We start from the raw sequence: 18,900 nt of genomic DNA, 5'->3' as shown, positions 1-18,900 counted from the left end.
TTAGGTCCAGTCGTGACCGACTCTGGGGTTGCGGCACTCATCTCGCGTTATTGGCAGAGGGAGCCGGCGTATAGCTTCCAGGTCATGTGGCCAGCATGACAAAGCCGCTTCTGGCAAACCAGAGCAGCACACGGAAACTCCGTTTACCTTCCCGCCGGAGCGGTCCCTATTTATCTACTTGCATTTTGACGTGCTTTCGAACTGCTAGGTTGGCAGGAGCTGGGACCGAGCAACGGGAGCTCACCCCGTCACGGGGATTCGAACCGCTGACCTTCTGATCAGCAAGCCCTAGGCTCAGTGGTTTAACCCACAGCGCCACCTGGGTCCATCTTAATGTATAGCATGCTGTAAATCTTATATTTACTTTCCACTGTTGTTCCCATAGTATAAAATCAATATTGTGTCCAACGTCACTAGCTCAACTTATCATTGTTGGTTTTACTGTTTCCTCCATTGTCTCCCATTCAAGTAATAAATTTATCTGGTGTTTTCTAACGCTTTGATATTTTGAAAAATGCATTGGGTGCAGGCAAGTGGTACAAGGGAGTCTCTCTGCAGAGAGTTAAGCTTGTGTTTGAAATCACAAAAAGTGCTCATGTTTTGGCCGGGTTGCGCCCATTGTTTTCGGAGTCACCTGCTGACTGATTTATTTGTGCATAGCTTTATCCAAAACAATGGTGCTTTCAGTTGCGACTTTTAAATAGGTATGTGTGTGTGCTTCAGTAAGTCTAGGATGTAAAACCTACATTAGCTAGAACGTACAGTCAATTACTCCTCTGCTTCCACATAAACAGCATTCACAACCGGTGCAACACAATGCAAATGAAATTCAGACTTGGGTCATTGTGCTTGGATTTAAGAGCACTGGGCTAACTGCCTTTCAGAGCTGAATGTTTTCTCCTTCCAGGACTGGGGAAAGGGATGCAAAACCTCCTTAAGAAATAGACTCTTCCTCAATGGACTCTTTCCCCAGTGGTTTCCAGGCCCAATTCAAAGTGCTGGTCTTGACCTATAAGGCCTTAAAAGGCACAGGATCGCACTACCTCAAGGGACATCTCTCCCCAAATGGACCAACCCAGTCCCTCCAATAATCAGCCGAGGCCCTTCTTTGTGTGCCTCCTCCACAAGAGGTTCAGAGAGTGGCAACGTAAGAACAGGCCTTTTCTGCAGTGGCTCCCCGTTTGTGGAATACTCTCTCCAGGGAAGCTCGGTGGGCACCTTCATTCCTGTGGAACGCCCACCCATCAGATGTCAAGGAAATAAACAACTATCTGACTTTTAGAAGACATCTGAAGGCAACCCTGTTTAGGGAATTTTTTAATGGTTGATGTTTTATTGTGTTTTTAATATTATGTTGGGAGCCACCCAGAGTGGCTGGGGAAACCCAGTCAGATGGGTGGGGTGTAAGTAAGTAAGTAAGTAAATAAATAAATATTATTATTATTATTATTATTATTATTATTATTATTATCTTTAAGCACCAGGCAAAAACATTTCCCTTCTTCTAGGCCTTTGGGTAATTAAACAGGCCTTTTAAACCATAAGGGGATGGTACCATAATTATCTGTTACTATGTTATGTAATTTTGTGCTTTTATATTGTGAATCCCAAGCTGGAATTAAGATTTCCGGAAGAAATATCAACAACCTCAGATATGCGGATGACACAACCTTGATGGCAGAAAGTGAGGAGGAATTAAAGAACCTTTTAATGAGGGTGAAAGAGGAGAGCGCAAAATATGGTCTGAAGCTCAACATCAAAAAAACTAAGATCATGGCCACTGGTCCCGTCACCTCCTGGCAAATAGAAGGGGAAGAAATGGAGGCAGTGAGAGATTTTACTTTCTTGGGCTCCTTGATCACTGCAGATGGTGACAGCAGTCACGAAATTAAAAGACGCCTGCTTCTTGGGAGAAAAGCAATGACAAACCTAGACAGCATCTTAAAAAGCAGAGACATCACCTTGCCGACAAAGGTCCGTATAGTTAAAGCTATGGTTTTCCCAGTAGTGCTGTATGGAAGTGAGAGCTGGATCATAAAGAAGGCTGATCGCCGAAGAATGGATGCTTTTGAATTATGGTGCTGGAGGAGACTCTTGAGAGTCCCATGGACTGCAAGAAGATCAAACTTATCCATTCTGAAGGAAATCAGCCCTGAGTGCTCACTGGAAGCGCAGATCCTGAAGCTGAGGCTCCAATACCTCATGAGAAGAGAAGACTCCCTGGAAAAGACCCTGATGTTGGGAAAGATTGAGGGCACAAGGAGAAGGGGACGACAGAGGATGAGATGGTTGGACAGTGTTCTCGAAGCTACGAACATGAGTTTGACCAAACTGCGGGAGGCAGTGGAAGATAGGAGTGCCTGGCGTGCTATGGTCCATGGGGTCACAAAGAGTTGGACACGACTAAACGACTAAACAACAATATTGTATAGTGAGTGCCATGCGATCCTTGAATAAAGGGCAGTATAGAAATTTAATTACTAATGATATGCAACAATAATTACTGCATGTAAAGACATAACCCAGTGACCCACAACATGCCTTCTTTAGGAATTAACTATAAGAATCATTAAACTGGAACATATTTAACACACACACACACACCCCAGTTCTGAAAGAGAACCTTCCCTTCCTCTTCTTCTTACACATCCATTACATTCCAGGTCTCCCCCTTCCTCCTCAGCTGAGCTCATGCAGGCTGCCTTGTGCAGCTTTTTTAGAGTTCAGCAGAGGTTGTGTTACATAACTCGGCCCCCCTGGGCACCGGAGCATTTCCACCTTAGCGCTTCCAAAAGTGACACAGCAGAGGAGGGGGCACCACGGTCCCCCTCACCTCTGATCCAGTTGCTACTACACAAACCCCACCACAACAAAACAAGCAGCAGAAACTCCACAGAACGCATTTTGGGCACCAAGGAGAGGAAGGGTGGAAAAAGGTCTCATCTCGTGCCAGCCAGCCAGCCAGCTTACAGTTCGTTGGCAGGTTTGTCCCTCTCCCTCCTGAGTTCTATAAGGGCGCAACACTGGGCCTAAGGAAGAGGAAACTGACAGGCTGTAGGAAGGCAAGCAGAGGCTGGCTGGGGGCAGGCAGAGTCTGGCGGGGCAGTACCCCCCTTGCTCACATGCACTGAGTGCCACTGGTTCAATCTATGGCACCTCAAGCTAAGGGATCTGGTAGCAAGTAAAGGGATAGATCTCTTCTGCCTGTGACCTCGGAGAATCATTAATCAATAGTAATGTGCATGAACCAGGTTAGTAGATGGGCAGATTGTCTCACCTTGTATAAAGTGGCTTCCGTTGTTCAGTCCTTCAGTGCTCGCTTAAGATTGAACGGGGATTCTTGTGAGCCGCGAGCATTAGGAGCACAGAACAAGAGGTTGTGTCTCCTAGGATTTAAATAGTTCAAGTGTTTGGCCATGTATTCATAGCAGTTGAAGAATGGTATAGAAACCTGAGAAAGAGAATATGGATTTCTGCCTGCTTTTGAAGGATTTGCTTATGGGCTCTATTACTTACTTATTGAAGGATTGATTTAAAACATTTCTGTACTGCCCTTCGTTGAATCAGATTCCAGGGCAACATGCAACAATATACTGTAGATTAAATTTTTTTAATAAAAAAAAACACCCTAATGCAGTATTTATGGGAATGGGAGATTGTAACCATTGCAAAGTAATAAATCCAGAATAAGAAGACATGTGTTACAACAAATAAACTGACATGCAAAAGCTCTCTTCTGCAGTAAACATTCTGCAAATCTATCATCTATCATCTATCTATCTATCTACCGGTATCTATCTATCTATCTATCTATCTATCTATCTATCTATCTATCTATCTATCTATCTATCTATGGTCATAGTCTGAAAATAACAGAATCTATAATACATACTAGTGTGGTATAATAGCTAAGAATGTTGGGTTAGGTCTGGGGAGGTTTGGGTTCAGAAGTCCCTGCTCTGTCAAGAAGGTCCTTGAGTGACCACAATCTCTTCACCTAGCCTTCCTCACTGGGTTGTTGTGAGGGCAAAAGTAGAAGAGGAAGACTCATATATACCCCCCTCAGTTTCTCAGAGAAAGTGTAGGATAAAAATGCAGTATCAATGGAATAAAAACACCAAGCTTGGGACTATGAAAGTACTTCTTTACAGGTACGCAGTTAAACTATGGAACTCGCTTCCACAAGACGGTTGCCAACTTGGATGGCGTTAAAAGAGGATTAGCCAAATTCACGGAGGGTAAGGCTCTCAGTGGCTACTAGCCAAAATGTCTGCTCTGCCTCCATGGCTGGAGACAGCAGTACTTCAGAATACCAGTTGCCGGTTGGATTAGATGACCCATTGGTCTGATCCAGCAGGTGCTTCTTCTGTTCAGTGGCCAGCCAGATTTCTAATTAGGCATACAAGCAGGACAAAACGGCAACAGCCTATGCTATTTGTCCCCAGCTTGGTCCTTGGATAAACTGCTTCGGAATATGAAGCTTGGTCATTTTACTCTTAGCGGAGCTCGCTTAGTGAAAACTGTTGGACATTCTTCAATCAGAGGTGCCATCTTCTCAAGATGATTGAGGGGGCTCGATGCTATGCCCTGACACCACACATGTGACATTGTGGGACGTCCTGACATCATGCACATGATGTCACAAGGAGCCCGGGAACGGGGCTGAATGCCCTCTGAAGACTGAGGGGGCCTGGCCTCCTCAAAAACAAAATACTGGGGGGTGAAAGTGCCTTGGCCCCTAGGAGCTGGTGTTTATGCTCTCTAGCTATATTTGGTGAAGATAGGTTGATGTTCGGAGTTGGGCAGATCTTTCAAAAGAAACTCCACATACTTAAAAAGATTCCAAATATCAATAGATTCTCACCTACCTCACTCTTCATTTAAGTTTTCACCAGTAAATACCTGCCATCCTGTCACTAGATATATGGAAGGAATTGTGTTTTGTTTCAGAAAATTGCTAGACTGGAACAGAGAAGAAGTAGAGGCTGATTGATTTACAGCTGGGTCAGAATCCAGTCCAACTGAAGCATCTCATTTCATCAACAATAGAGATTTAAGCATCTGGTTCACTGGCACTTATGGCTGGAATCCTACCAGTGAACTCAATGGGTCCTCTAAAGGCCAGACTATGTGTCCAAGGTGCCTCAAATCTCATGGTGAGCTCTGTGGTGCAATGGTTGGAGAGGCCAAGGTTGAAATCCGCACACAGCCATGTAGCTCATTGGGTGACTTTAAGAACATCAGAAGAGCCCTTTTGGATTAGACCAAAGGCCCATCTGGTCCAACATCCTGTTCTCACCTTGGCCAACCAGATGCCACAGCCAACTTGCCAGCAGGTACTGAGCAAAGCAGCAACTCTCCTCACTTGTGATTCTCAGCAACTAGGATTCAAAGGCATACCGTAGTAAAAAAGTAAAGGTAAATAACCCCTGGACGGTTAAGTCCAGTCAAAGGTAACTATGGGGTTGCAGCGCTCAATCTCACTTTCAGGCCAAGGGAGCTGGCGTTTGTCCACAGACAGCTTTCCGGGTCATGTGGCCAGCATGACTAAACTGCTTCTGGCACATGGAACACCATGATGGAAGCCAGAGCGCACAGAAACACCAAATACCTTCCCATCACAGCAGTACCTATTTATCTACTTGCACTGGTGTGCTTTCAAACTGCTAGGTTGGCAGGAGCTGGGACAGAGCAATGGGAGCTCACCCCGTAGTGTGGATTCAAACCACACACAGACCTTCTGATGAGCAAGCCCAAGAGGCTCAGTGGTTTAGACCACAGCTCCACCCGCTCCCTGCTTAGCCTTATCTTCCATTAATTTGTCTCTTCCCCCTTTAAAGCAATCCCTGCTCATCCCTCTCAGCCTCCCTCTCAGGGTTGTTGTAAGGGGGGTGGGAATGGGGCAGCGGAAGGACCCTGTAGGCAGCCTTGAACTTTTTCAAGGAGTTAAAATGTGGGGGTGAACAGAATGCAGTAAATGTAGTGGTGACAATTGTCTTTAGATGAGTGCTCAGCTTCGGGAGGATCAGATTCCCCTGGAATTTTATTGGTGTTTTTGAAAAGTAAGCTGATGAGTTGAAAGGTTTTCCTGCAGTGGTTTGTTTATTATTATTATTATTATTATTATTATTATTATTATTATTATTATTATTATTATTGACAGGAGGTTAAACTCCTCGACCATCTTCTCTCTTTCCCTTCGTGCGCCCTCTTTCCCCCCGAGAGAGAGAGAGAGAGAGAGAGAGAGAGAGAGAGAGAGAGAGAGAGAGAGCCACAGGGCCGCCTTTTGGCTCCGGCGCAGGGAGACGTCATGGATTCCTGAGTGTGGAAGTTTGCAGGAAAGCCCTCCGTTTAGGAGATGGAGCCGATCCAAGGGTTTCCATGGCGCTGGGCATAAACAGGAGGAAACAGTGAGGGAATCCCGTTATTTTACAGCATTCAACGACTATAAACACTCGGCGCAGGGAAGGAAGTGGCCTTTCCCTCTCGACTTACCCTCCTCTCGGGGCACGCAGAAGAAGCGCCCTCCGCGCGCTCCCAGGACCCACGCGCGGACCCTCCACGCGACAGCGGCCGGCTAGCAGCAGTAGCCGCAGCAAGGCTGCCCGCTGCGCGCCTATGGTCTAGAGAAGAGCATCTACATCCATAAATATCTATATCTATATCTTTGCTTCTCTCTCTCTCTCTCTCTGCATAGAATAGCTTTACAACCATCCAAATGCAGAGAGAAACGGCGTGCCGGCTGGTGCACTACCATCACATCATGAGGTCTGTGGATCAAGGTAGAGTCCTTGCATTTTTTATTTTTATTTTTAAATGTGGTGTTCGAAACTCTTTTCATTCTCTTTCCTCCGCTTCTCTATCCCTGGCCTCGATTGTGCAGCTCGCGGCTGAGGAATCTCTCGCGCAAGCTTTGCTGGGACAGAGCGCGGCCAGCTGCTCGCTCGCTCCTGCTGCCGCTTCCCTGCCTTGTTCTCAGGGCTGCCTTCCTTTGGGCGCAGCGCTTCTCGAGGGAGCGAAGTCCCCTTGCAACCGGCGGAACTGGCTTCCGAGAGAATTCCGCCGGGACAGGGGCTGTCAAAAAGCGCAATTGGTTTCCACGGGACATCCCAACAGGACCCGCTTCCTAACTTCTGAAGAGGGTGATGTCCGAGGGGGAACCTTAGGCGAAAATAGGAAACAGCCAGGGCATTCCCGGGGTTTGGGGAAGTGAGGGTGAACCTAACATCTGACATGCCCCTTTTTGTGACTGGGGATGGTGACTCTAGTAAACGGGTGATTAATGGCGGGGGCTGTGCGAGAGCCAGCAGCGATATTCCTCCCCCTGCTTCACATTTCTCCTTGGAAGAAATTCGCTCTCTCCAATCTACGCTGAAAGAAGTTGCCTTTCAACTCCATCCAGCCTCTTAGAAACCCACCATCGTAGTTTAGTCGGAGAAATTCGGGTTTGTAAACAGCCGGTCTGGTTTAACTCTTGATTCTCCGTATTTAGAGGGTCAGGGGCTTTATACATTATCTGAAATCGTCCACAATTTCAGGGATGGGATGGGGGGAGCTATCGTTTTAAATCAACAGCTCCCAGTCCCAGCAGAAACTATATGGTGTGTGTGTGTGTATGTATATGTATAAATATAGATATATATGGATAGTTAATATATATAAAAAATCTACTTAACATAATACACGCGTGCTTTTATTAAATATCGGTATTGCGCATCGCTGTGATGTTTTTGATGATATAGCGGTATATATATATTTAAATATGAGTGCGTAACTTGTGTATGTCGACAGGGGATGTTTTAAGATTTGCCAGAGAGCTCCTGTAAACCAGGCAATGTCAGATGATCCTGGCCGTGTTTACTCAGAATAAAGCCCCCGCGCGTTCATTAGTGTAGCTTTCACGTAAGTGCACCTTTGCATTTTTACGCGGAAGTAAATTCCAGTCATTCCAGCGGCGTTTCCTCCCAAGTAAGCATGCTTCTGCTCGCAGTCCTCCGACTCCTTGCCCTCAGTGCCCCTTGCCTGCCTTAGACATATACCTACCAGATGCACAAACGCACCTTTATTCTTCCTGTTCCAGTTTTGCTCGTCCCACACCCACTTTCATCAGCCAGGCTCGGCGGAGAAGCGGGCAGACGAAACATCCTGGCCTTCGACCGCGAAGGCTTCCCTTGGCCTTCATATTACCCTCCCCGTTTTATAGGAGAAGATGGCATCCCACCAACCCGCTCGCCTGCTTCCTGCCCCTGCGCCGCGCAGCCAGCCAGGGAAAGAGTTGGCGTCCAGACAGTGTCAGTGTCCAGTCCCGCGCGGCTTCTCCGGGGCGCTCTGGGTCTCCGGGGAGCATGACGCACGAGAGAGGCAGCCGTTGGGGGAAGCGGAGCCGGCCGCGGTGGGGGGAGATGCCCTGCAGGCTGTCTGGGACTGGGAGTTTGTGCCGGGAGTATGGAGCCCATGCTCGCGCTAGCTCACACCGCCTCCTCCACGTAGCGAGAGTTCAGGGGTTCCCAAGGGCAGCGGAGGTTCAGCAGGCAGGCTGGTTGTAGGCTTGGTCGTGCTCGGCGTGGACGGCACCCGTGGCCAAAAAGAACTACTGTAAATTAAATTAGGTCTGCAGTCAGAGCTGATTAACCCCGTGCTGGAGTAAAAGCCTAGTTGAGCGCGGTGGTTTTAGGACAGCGCTGGAAACATTTATTTATTGCATGTGCAGTATAGCCCACCTTTTCTTCGAAGAAGCTCGAGGTGGCGTACATGGTTCTTTCCCCTTGCAGCTTCATTTAATCCGCACAACAATCTTGTGAAGTTGGGCTGGGAGACGGTGGCTGGCCCAAGGGTCACCCAGCGAGGTCCGTGGTCAGATAGGGGATCTGAACCCTGGTCTTTCCCAGGTCTTAGCCCAACACTAACTACTAGACCAGGCATAGGCAAACTCGGCCCTCCAGATGTTTGGGGACTACAACGCCCACCATCCCTGACCACTGGTCCTGTTAGCTAGGGATGATGGGAGTGTAGTCCCAAAACATCTGGAGGGCTGATTTTGCCTATGCCTGCACTAGACCATACTGTTAGGCAATTCAAGAAAAAAATAATGGTCTTTATAAAGTGCCTGATCCGAACTTTGTAAACTTATCCCGAAATCCAAGTATCATTTGAGCTGCCCAGGCAATGAGGAATCTTTGGCTCCTGCAGGTGGTTGGAAAGCAGCAAACTCTGAATGTTCTGGTTGCCACCCAGAATGACTATTCCTTTGTGTGCTTCCCTGTGTGCCAGGCACTGCCCAGTGGGTCTCTCAGATACTTAGAGTAGGAGTGGGCAAACTGTGGTCCTGCAGATGTTGTTGGACTCCACCTGCCCCCAGCCAGTGTGGCCAGTGGTCAGGAATGGTGACATCACATCTGGAAGGCCACAGTTTCCCCATCTGGCCGGGCATCAAAGCTGGGAGTAAAGGTGGAGATCAGGAATGGAGAAGTGATGGGTTTAAGGAAAGTCGGCGGCAGGTCAGGTGCAGCTGCAGCAAGGCTAGGGAGCGTGATTTGTGGGTGCTCCTCCACAGCTCCTGTTCAAATTCATCAGGTGCAGCTTCCCCTCAGCATGGAGTCACAAGGTGGCATGAAAAGCTGGTGGAGGTACTGCCAGCAGCATCTCGAGGGAGTGATTGATGCAAAAGGGGTTTTCATTCTCTCTTCCCAATGTCTGTGCATGTGTTTCTCCCCCTGTCCACAGAGTCTATCCCTAGACAGCAGGCTCACAGTTGGGTAAGAAGAGTTGGTGTGGGGAAAAGGTTGGAAGAAAAGCAAACGGAGAGCTGTGAATTCATGGGGAAGGTCTATAGCTTAGTCCCTGGTTCAATGTCCAGCATCTCGAGGTAGGACTGGGAGAGAACTCTGCCTGAAACCCTGAAGAGAGCTGCTGGCAGTCACTGTGGGCACTAGACCAAGGGTCTGGCTCACTTTAAGGCATCTTGCCATTTCCTATGTTCTCCTATGACTTGGCAGAGCAGGCAAGCAAGGTCTCCCTTGTATGCACAAACAACCTGTTCCCTAAGCAGCACAGTAGTTTCTCTCCCACATTAAGCAATGCAGAATAACTGCTCCCTATTAGGCAAAATTGATCTGGACCCACTTTCCCATTTATCACAAAGCTGATCAGAATATTCACTTTTGCCCAGTTTTTAAAGGGCAAAGTCTCTTACACTTTTCAAACACTCTGCTTTTGAGCATGAAAGGTGTGACTAATTAATCAAAAATACTTAGCCTTTATTAACCAAAACAATCACATTTATATAGTTGCTGTTTTCCCACCCTAGTAAGCTGTTTATTTATTTAGTTTCAATGTACTGTCAGTTCATACATTAAAAATAAAAAAACACAATGTACAAAAAACACCTTAAATATAAAATCTAAAACCAGGAGAGGGGGCGGGGAACAGAGAATAGCATTGGTGCAACAGATCTAAAAAGTACTAAAATATTTAAGATGGAATTGCCTGGGGAAATAAAAAAAAGTCTTAGGTTGGCACAGAAAAAATAATAATGTAGGCATCTCTGAAGAGGATGTTCCACAATTAGGCTACCCCAAATTCAAAAGGTCTGCCTTCTAAGTAGCCATTTCATTTGGCAGGGATGCTTGGAAGATGATCTCAGAGTCCAGTATACATGGGAAGAGGTAATCCTACAGGTAACCTGCCCCAAGCTGTCTTGAGCTTTGAAGCAAGGGTGGCGAACCCATGACCCTCCAGATGTTGTGGCAGCCTCAGCAAGCATGGCCAGGGGTGGTGGAAGCTGCAATCCACCGACATCTGGAGGACCATATGTTCTACATCCCTGCTTTAAAAGTTGATGCCAGGACTGGAGCTTTAAAAAAAGGATCGGACAAATTCATGGCGGACAAAGATTCTAGCCATGATGGCTATGCTCCACCATGAATACCAGCTTCTGGGAACTTCAGGGGGACAGAGTGCTCTTGCAACCATGTCCTGCTTGCAGTCTTCCTATAGGCATCTGGTTTGACTATACAGTATCAGCAATCTTGCAGTCCTAGCCTGACCACCTGAAGTGTGGGGGTAGTTTTCAACAGCAGCTCTATGATATAATGCACCACAGTCAACAGATGAGAGGTTATCCGTCATAACTGGATGTGTTAGCCTAAGCGGATAAAAGGCACTTCATGCACACACCGCACAACAGCAATTCAGTAGTCATCATTGTTATTCCTGGGTCTGTATTGCAGGTGACAAATGGAGGATGAGATAAATATGCCTTGCCTGTTGGTTATGGCTGTGGTGAAATTTGAACCAAGGTCTTCCTGGCTTGTAGCTCAAACTTGGCTCCCACTCTTCCCTGGAAATCCAGAAGTGTTGAAGCAGTTAAAAGACTGGCCTTCCAGATGTTGGACTCCCAACTCCCATCAGCCTCAACCGACATGATCAATGGGCAAAGATGAGGGGAGTTGTAGTTCATCAACAAATGGAGGGTAAAATGTTCCCCATCAGCATATTAAGTGGTATTATCTAGTACCCTAACTCCACCTTCCCCATCCTAGTGCCTCCAGATGTTTGGACTACAATTCCCACCCCTGCCCATTGGCCACAACAGCTAAGACTGATGGGGGTTGGAGACACCAGGTTAAGGAAGGCTGCTCTATCTACTCAGAAGAAAGTTCCACTGAGTTTATTGGGGCTTACTTACAATGACTTTTCGCAACGAATCCTGGCAGTTGCAGTTTGTTGTGGGTTCCCAGGATTCCCTGGGGGAAGCCATGTGCTTTAAGCATGTGTTGGGTGTGCTTTAAATGCTTGGTGTGGATCTGGTTAGAAGGTCATTATGTGCTCTGTGAAATGAGGATTAGAATCTGCTTTGGTGATTTTGAATAGAGAAATGGTAGTCAATCTGGAGCATGCAGTATACGTATATGATAATATCTGTGTGACCTTAAAAACCTTTGCATATGGGCGAATCCCATGGAAATCCTTCACATCAGGGGTGCCAACTTGAATAAAATATTGGGGTGGGGGGCAGGTAAGCCTTGCCCTGCATAATGCGCACTCTTTGAATGAATGCCTATTAACTTTGGGAGGGTTCAAATATTTTGTTGTAGGGCCAGAGGGACCTCAACCCCATGGAGTTGGCTCCTATGCCTCACATATACCCAGTGCTTTTTTCTGGGGGGGGGGATGCAGGGGTACGCATACCCCTAAACATTTTGTGACTCTAAGTTTGGCCTCATTGAGGGGCAGTATTTCAATAAGAGTAGGAAAAAGAATAAAAAAAATTCTTCAGTAGCACCTTAAAGACCAACTAAGTTTTTATTTTGGTATGAGCTTTCGTGTGCATGCACACTTCATCAGATACACTTCATTTCAGTGTGCATGCACACGAAAGCTCATACCAACATAAAAACTTAGTTGGTCTTTAAGGTGCTACTGAAGGAATTTTTTTTATTTTGTTTCGACTCAGACCAACACGGCTACCTACCTGTAAGTAGGAAAAAGAGCACCCCTAAACATTTCTGAATAGAAAAAAGCACTGCATATACCTATGCACGCACACACTCCTTTAATATGGAGCCTAGAATATTTTGCTTATGAGAAGTTCTATTGAGATGGAAAAGGATAAAAGATCCCTGAGTACTGTACTACTATTTCCTTTCTAGCGCGCGGTTTACGCATCGCTGCAGTAACGCTGCTCTGCTCTGCGACAACCCGGCGCAGAGAGGCGTGTGGCTTGTTTCAACAGATGAAATAAGCTAGAGAGAGAGGCTTTCTGCAGCAGGCAGAAAAAAGACAGTACCTCAGCCCCACCCCGGCTGCTAAAAATAACTGCTTCATTCTCTTCTACTTTCACCTCCTTGGATAAACGTCCCGGCCCTCGGCGGCTGAAACTAGCTCCGCAGTTCAGATTATTAAACTTGCACCCAAATGTTGTTGCCCAATCGTAAAACGCGGTTATGTCGGGATCCCTTACTATCAGAAGGGGGGGGGGAGGTCCGGATTCACCGCGGCAGACGGGAAAGCAGCCAAAGAAAAATCCCCTCCGCCCTCTCAATCACTGGTATAACCCTTTAGCCCACCTATCAGGCACGCGGGACAGGTAAAAGTGAATGAAGCATCTCTTCCTACCGCCTCCGCCCCCACCCCCCGCACTCGACGCCCCCGCGCGCCTGGTTCATTCACTATCAATGAATTGGGCGAGCGAATCCCCTCGGTTCTATTCAGTAAGCATATTTCAAACCCACCCAATGCTTTTTTGGCGAAATTCCACCTCTCCGCTGATCGTCTCCACTCCACCCCAGCACGGAGAGCGGCCAACGGCTGGCAGAGGGAAGTATGTGGCGTGACTCGAAGGGGCGGGATCCCACTGGAGCATCTGCGGGAGAAACTCTGGAAGTCCGCCGAGCTTTCCCGGAGTAGACTTTTTAAAGTTCCCTTAGCAGCAAGGAAGGATTAGCAGGGGCACTAAAGAAGGCAGCTAGGGCAGTGTTGGGCTTCTTCCTGCATCTGTGGGCCACACAAGCTTTGTATATTCCTGCGTATAAGACTACTTTTTAACCCAGGAAAATATTTTCAGAAGTCGGGGGTCGTCTTATACGCCGGGTCTTATTTCTTATACGACGAGTATATCCCAAACTATATTTTAGCTGGAAAGGTTGGGGGTCGTCTTATGCGCCCAGTCGTCTTACACGCCGGAATGTACGGTATTTATTACTTAGTAAGTTGAGGCTCCCTTTAACAAAAAAACATGCAGCCTCCTGCACAGGAATTAAATAGGGTTTTTAAATAAATAAATAAAACAATGAAATGCAGTACAGTGGAGAATAAGAAGTGGGCTAAAACGGAGTTAACTTGGTGAAACAAATTTAAAGGCCTGGGAAAATATAAAAGGGGTTTGGCTCACACCAATAACAAATCAGTAACATACTTTAGAGTGGCATTCTGAGACACAACTGAATTAGATCCTGTGAAATTGGATAATAGTTGAATGCTGGGTTTTATTAATTAGTTATTACATTAATACCCCACATTTCCTTCAAGGAGCTCACAGCAGTGTGTGTGGTTCCTCTCCTTCCAATTTGATCCCCACAACAACCCTGTGAGCTTGCAGATAGTAGCTGGCCCAAAGGCACCCAGCACTCTTTATCACTTCTTCTCACAGTCTGGTGCAGTAATCACATTTGTTTCCTGCATTTTTACAATTTAACAAATTGATTTGTGATTTCTGGTTAAGTCGTATGAGTTGTGCCAATGTGAGTGTGGCTGTGGCTGATTCATGCATTCCTTGCGCGGTGCGATTTTAATGCATGTTTGCGCAGAAGTAAATGCCACAGGTTTTTAGTAGACTTCCAGAGCAACCTAACCCACTCGCCCCTTATGCCGGTCTGTGTGTGGGGTTAGGTGGAGTTTGGATTGATCTGAGGTGCCTCATCTTATTAGCTCTGCTGGCTGAACTGGCCTCCCATGTCACTCCATGGGTGTGGAACCTCTCCCTTCCCACACCAAGCATGCAGGCAGGCAGAAGACCCACTGGCAATATTCCCACCAGTGGAAAGCCCCAAAACAGAGTTCCAAGGGCAAGGAGAGGGCCTGTCGAGGCTTGATCATTGCACCAGCCTGGAGCTGGTGCAGGGATTAGGTCTAACCATCCTGCTTGCACTTCTGCTGCTGTTGCTGCTGCCATGAGAAACCAGGAGATGGGGGCGGGGATTTAGGAGTACTCCCAAATAAGTGTGCATAGGATTGCAGCCCAGCTTTCCCAAGAGTAATTTGCAATTCCCCCCTCGCTAGAGATGAACAGCTGAGTTGGTCAAACTCAAATGGTGACTGGGAAAATATGAGGATGTTTTTTATATGCATAGCTTTTTAAAATCCGAAAGGGATATGCTTGTTAGTTCATCACAGCAGAAATAACAAAGAAAGCATCTGAGAAAGTGGGCTCTGGGACAAAGACGCTTATGCCACTATCTATGCCAAGCCACTCTAAGGGTATTTTGTGCCCTGGGTGAACTCTTGAGTGAGCATCGCCCTCTTCAATCTGGAACAATCATTATGTTCATTCCAGGACAAGTAGGCTGGGCCTCATTAGCTGCCTTGCCCACAACCCCTTGAACATGGTAATAGAGTAAAGTGAGAAGGGGAGGAGAGACCCCCCTCCCACCTGCCACTTCAGACTTTGTCCTGTTTCCCTTTTCCACAGAAATAAAAAAATGGTAAAGGACCCCTGGACAGTTAAGTCCAGTCAAAGGTGACTATGAGGTTGCAGCCCTCAGCTCACTTTACAGGCCGAGGGAGCAAGCGTTTATCCACAGACAGCTTTCTGGGTCATGTGGCCAGCAGGACTAAACCACTACTGGTGCAACAGAGCACCGTGACGGAAACCAGAACACACGGAAATGCCGTTTACCTTCCCGCCGCAGCGGTACCTATTTATCTACTTGCACTGACATGCTTTTGAACTGCTAGGTTGGCAGGAGCTGGGACAGAGCAACGGGAGCTCACCCCGTCGCGGGGATTCGAACCGCCGACATTCCAATCAGCAAGCCCAAGAGGCTCAATGGTTTAGACCACAGCACCACCCAGAATTGGGGGTGGAGTCAGTGCAAGGTGTTGGCACTTGGTCCTGTGTGACTGCATTGGGTACTGTGTTTGTATTGTTAGTTGTCAATGAAAGGCTGGTTATCCACATGCCATGGGGCACCAGGAGACAGATGCTTAGTCTGTCCCTAGTGGCGGACCTTGGTGTCTCAGTTTTCAGTGGCTCCCTGTGCGATGCCAAAATCCAGTGCCGCCCTGCCTCTCACCTTCCATTGGAATAATAGTGGCAGAACCTGCTCTAGTGCCCCATAACCTCCATGCCCAGTGCGACCCTCTCTTAGAGCCACCTCTGCTGCCTGCCCTCCCCCCAAAAAAACCTCCAGTGGATGCAGACTGGCAACAGCTTAGGGTGCAGTGCATATAACTCTCCCATCCCAACACAATGAAGTGAAGAGAGGAGCTGGAGATGGTCCTCGTGCAGGCAAGTCAGCATGAGGGATGGTCTCCCTCCCTATGGGGTGGCTCACAGCGCCCCCCCCCGAAACTGCTGGACTGGCCAGGCTGAGACCATCAGCTGTGATCACCTAACAGACAAAAGCAAGTCTCGCTGAGTTCCAGAGGCTTTGCAGTGCAATCACTCCAGTGAGCTGTCCCTGCTTCACATCAACAGTAAAAAGGCAGGATTTGTCCCCTCCACTTAGCTCCCTGGGAGGCTGCAGCCCTAAGTATCCTTTATCTGGAAAGCACCATTGCCATGAGAATAATGGAGTTATTTCTGAATAGACAAGCGCAAGTCTGTCACGTGTCTCTCATAAGAGTCAATGGTGCCAGACTTTCTCCACTGTAAAGGTGTAAAGGGACCCCTGACTATTAGGTCCAGTCGTGACCGACTCTGGGGTTGCGCGCTCATCTCGCATTATTGGCCGAGGGAGCCGGCGTACAGCTTCCAGGTCATATGGCCAGCATGGCAAAGCTGCTTCTGGCAAACCAGAGCAGCGCACAGAAACACTGTTTACCTTCCCGCTGGAGCGGTACCTCTTTATTTACTTGCACTTTGATGTGCTTTCGAACTGCTAGGTTGGCAGGAGCTGGGACCGAGCAACGGGAGCTCATCCCTTCGCAGGGATTAGAACAACCGACCTTCTGATTGGCAAGCCCTAGGTTCTGTGGTTTAACCCACAGCGCCACCCGCATCCACTGAGGGGAAAGCAAAAAAGTGGTGCAAGATTTATCAGAAAATCTACTTCCCACCCACCACAATTCTGAGCCTTGGCAACGGGAGGTCTGTTGCTGTTAGCAGAGAAGTTTCTCAAGTTCTCCAAGTGGCTTGCCCTCGAGAGATTTCGGACCACAACTCCTATCAGCCCTAGGGATCCCCACCCATTGCCTCTGCTCTTTGGGGCTGATGGAAGCTGTAGCCCCACAACATTTTGGGATGGCACTATCTTGGGGAACACTGAACACCTCCTCCTCCTTCTCAGCACCAGCCTCTTGGGCTCTGACAAGATCTCTGAGGCTGGAGCTGCTATTCCTGCCAATACCTGCTTGGGAGTTTTTTCCTCAGATTAATGTGTGGTGGCACATTCTGGATAACAAAGACAACCTGAAACCGACATTTGCTTGCTCTTTTAACACCACCATCACCATCATTTGCTGCCTTTCGAATTTTGCCACCCATTTTTTTTTGTCACCCAAGGTTACCACCTAGTGAACTGGCAGCAATAAATGCACATCAATAAAGCTTTACAGTTCATGTCAGTGGGGCTTACATCCAAGAGGGAGAATTGTTGTCCTAAAAACGCCTAATGCTGCAATTCGTTGGCAAAGTCTTAGCAAAAAAATCACATTCAAGAGACAAACGGAGTTGAGCAAACTTTCTTGCTCAACTAAAATAATTTCGTCACTCGCCTCTTTGGAGAACTGGCTTGGGATAATAATATCTTCGGAAGTCTTTCCCACTATTTGGCTTAATATATACTTTTTAGTATGATATGTACATTCCATTGGTTTTCAAGGCTGCCTTCAGCATTTTTAATGGGAACATGGAGATTATGAGTAATTTTTTCCCATTGGCTTTTCTTACCCAAACCACACTGTGCCTTAGATTGGGAGAAATATCTGTGACTCAGACCAACCCCAAAATTGATTTTTTTAAATAAAAAAAAGATGGACTTGAAATAAGATGCTTTCTCTATATGTCTATGTTCCTTCAATGTGTATGTTTTGCTTTTACCAGTATATAATTATAATGGGCTTCCCTCTTGGCTGGAAACTGTGATGTGCCATTAACTGATTGTACGCAGAAACTCTCTGCAACATAGGAGCCAACAATAAACTAGCTGAGGGGACTCCCCACCCCGTTGATGGCATTATCATTTGAATGATGTTTGTGCACCGTGTTATGTGATCAATTTTTCAGGGTGGGGCTTACCTGCCTCCCCCCTCCAATATTTTATTCAAGTTGGCACCCCTGCTCTGCAAGGTATATTCTTCCAAATCCAAAACCATCCGAGGCCTTATTCAGGGCCAGGTATCCTTTGGCCCTCTGTCCCTGGATATTGACCATGCTAGCTGGGTTGAGTCCAACATCATCTCCAGGGCTGCAGTCCCTGGCATAATTCACACAGGATAATAGTGGCACGGTTGCAGCCTAAAAATGGCACCACAGTGATGTCGTGCCTCATGGGAAGTTGTCGTCTGGTTGTTTGGCCATCTCTGTCAGGCCAATGTTATCTTACCTGCTTTCCATTTTCAGATAGAAATCATTCTGATGGATGTTGCAACCTATAAAGAAAGGTAATATAAGAGGTTGGCATCATCAGGCCCATGCTGAGGCTCGCCCAAAGCCACAATAGGCTTGCTGCTAATCTCTGGAGCCATCTGTTGCAGTTTCTCCTCTTCCTTGTTGTTGCTGCAGGTTCATCTGCCCTCTCCAAGTGGCCAAACAGTGAGGAGAGCAACAGATGGCTCAGGAAGCTTTGCATGCCTGGTCTCCTCCCTCTGGAAAATAGTGGATGCCGGCCACTCAGGGAGGGGGGCACTCAGCACCACTTGTCCAATGGCCCTTAAAACCTAGAGCTGGCACTGAAAAATCAGCTTCTAAAACCTGATTAATGAGAACTGTGCAGTTGGATGGGGTCAGAGAGCCATCAAGGTCCACCCACACTGCTCCAGGGTACTATCTTCCACACATCAAGCCTCATATAAAGTTAACCCAGACCACCATGCAGAGAGTAGGTGATTCTGAGTGGCTCAAGCAAGTGAGCCAAACCACAAAGGAAGTGTCACAGAGTCACTAGCCAATAAGCGTCAATTGTAATCCTTCGTATGGCAGTCAGCCTCAATTAATGGATTGCATTTTAGTATGAGGAAATC

The 18,900-nt window shown here is 47.3% G+C and overlaps 1 protein-coding gene across 3 annotated transcripts in view; it reads left to right on the top strand.

The window, feature by feature from the left end:
• The first annotated feature begins 6,291 nt into the window (after positions 1-6,291).
• The window catches only part of NFATC2 (nuclear factor of activated T cells 2), a 138,799-nt gene continuing 126,190 nt past the window's right edge, over positions 6,292-18,900 (top strand). For 2 of the 3 annotated variants that reach the window (XM_088674656.1, XM_060277311.2), the window contains exon 1: positions 6,292-6,782. In XM_088674656.1, coding sequence (XP_088530782.1) covers positions 6,719-6,782 — 64 coding nt within the window. In that variant the 5' untranslated portion in view covers positions 6,292-6,718. The remainder of the gene's footprint in view (positions 6,783-18,900) is intronic. The other variant, XM_088674657.1, reaches the window with a different exon arrangement.

Source organism: Zootoca vivipara, chromosome 7 (assembly GCF_965207765.1).
Source record: "Zootoca vivipara chromosome 7, rZooViv2.hap1.1, whole genome shotgun sequence".
Classification (NCBI taxonomy): Eukaryota; Metazoa; Chordata; class Lepidosauria; order Squamata; family Lacertidae; genus Zootoca; species Zootoca vivipara.
Note: the sequence above shows the minus strand (reverse complement) of the source record. Positions and strands in the feature narration are given on the sequence as shown.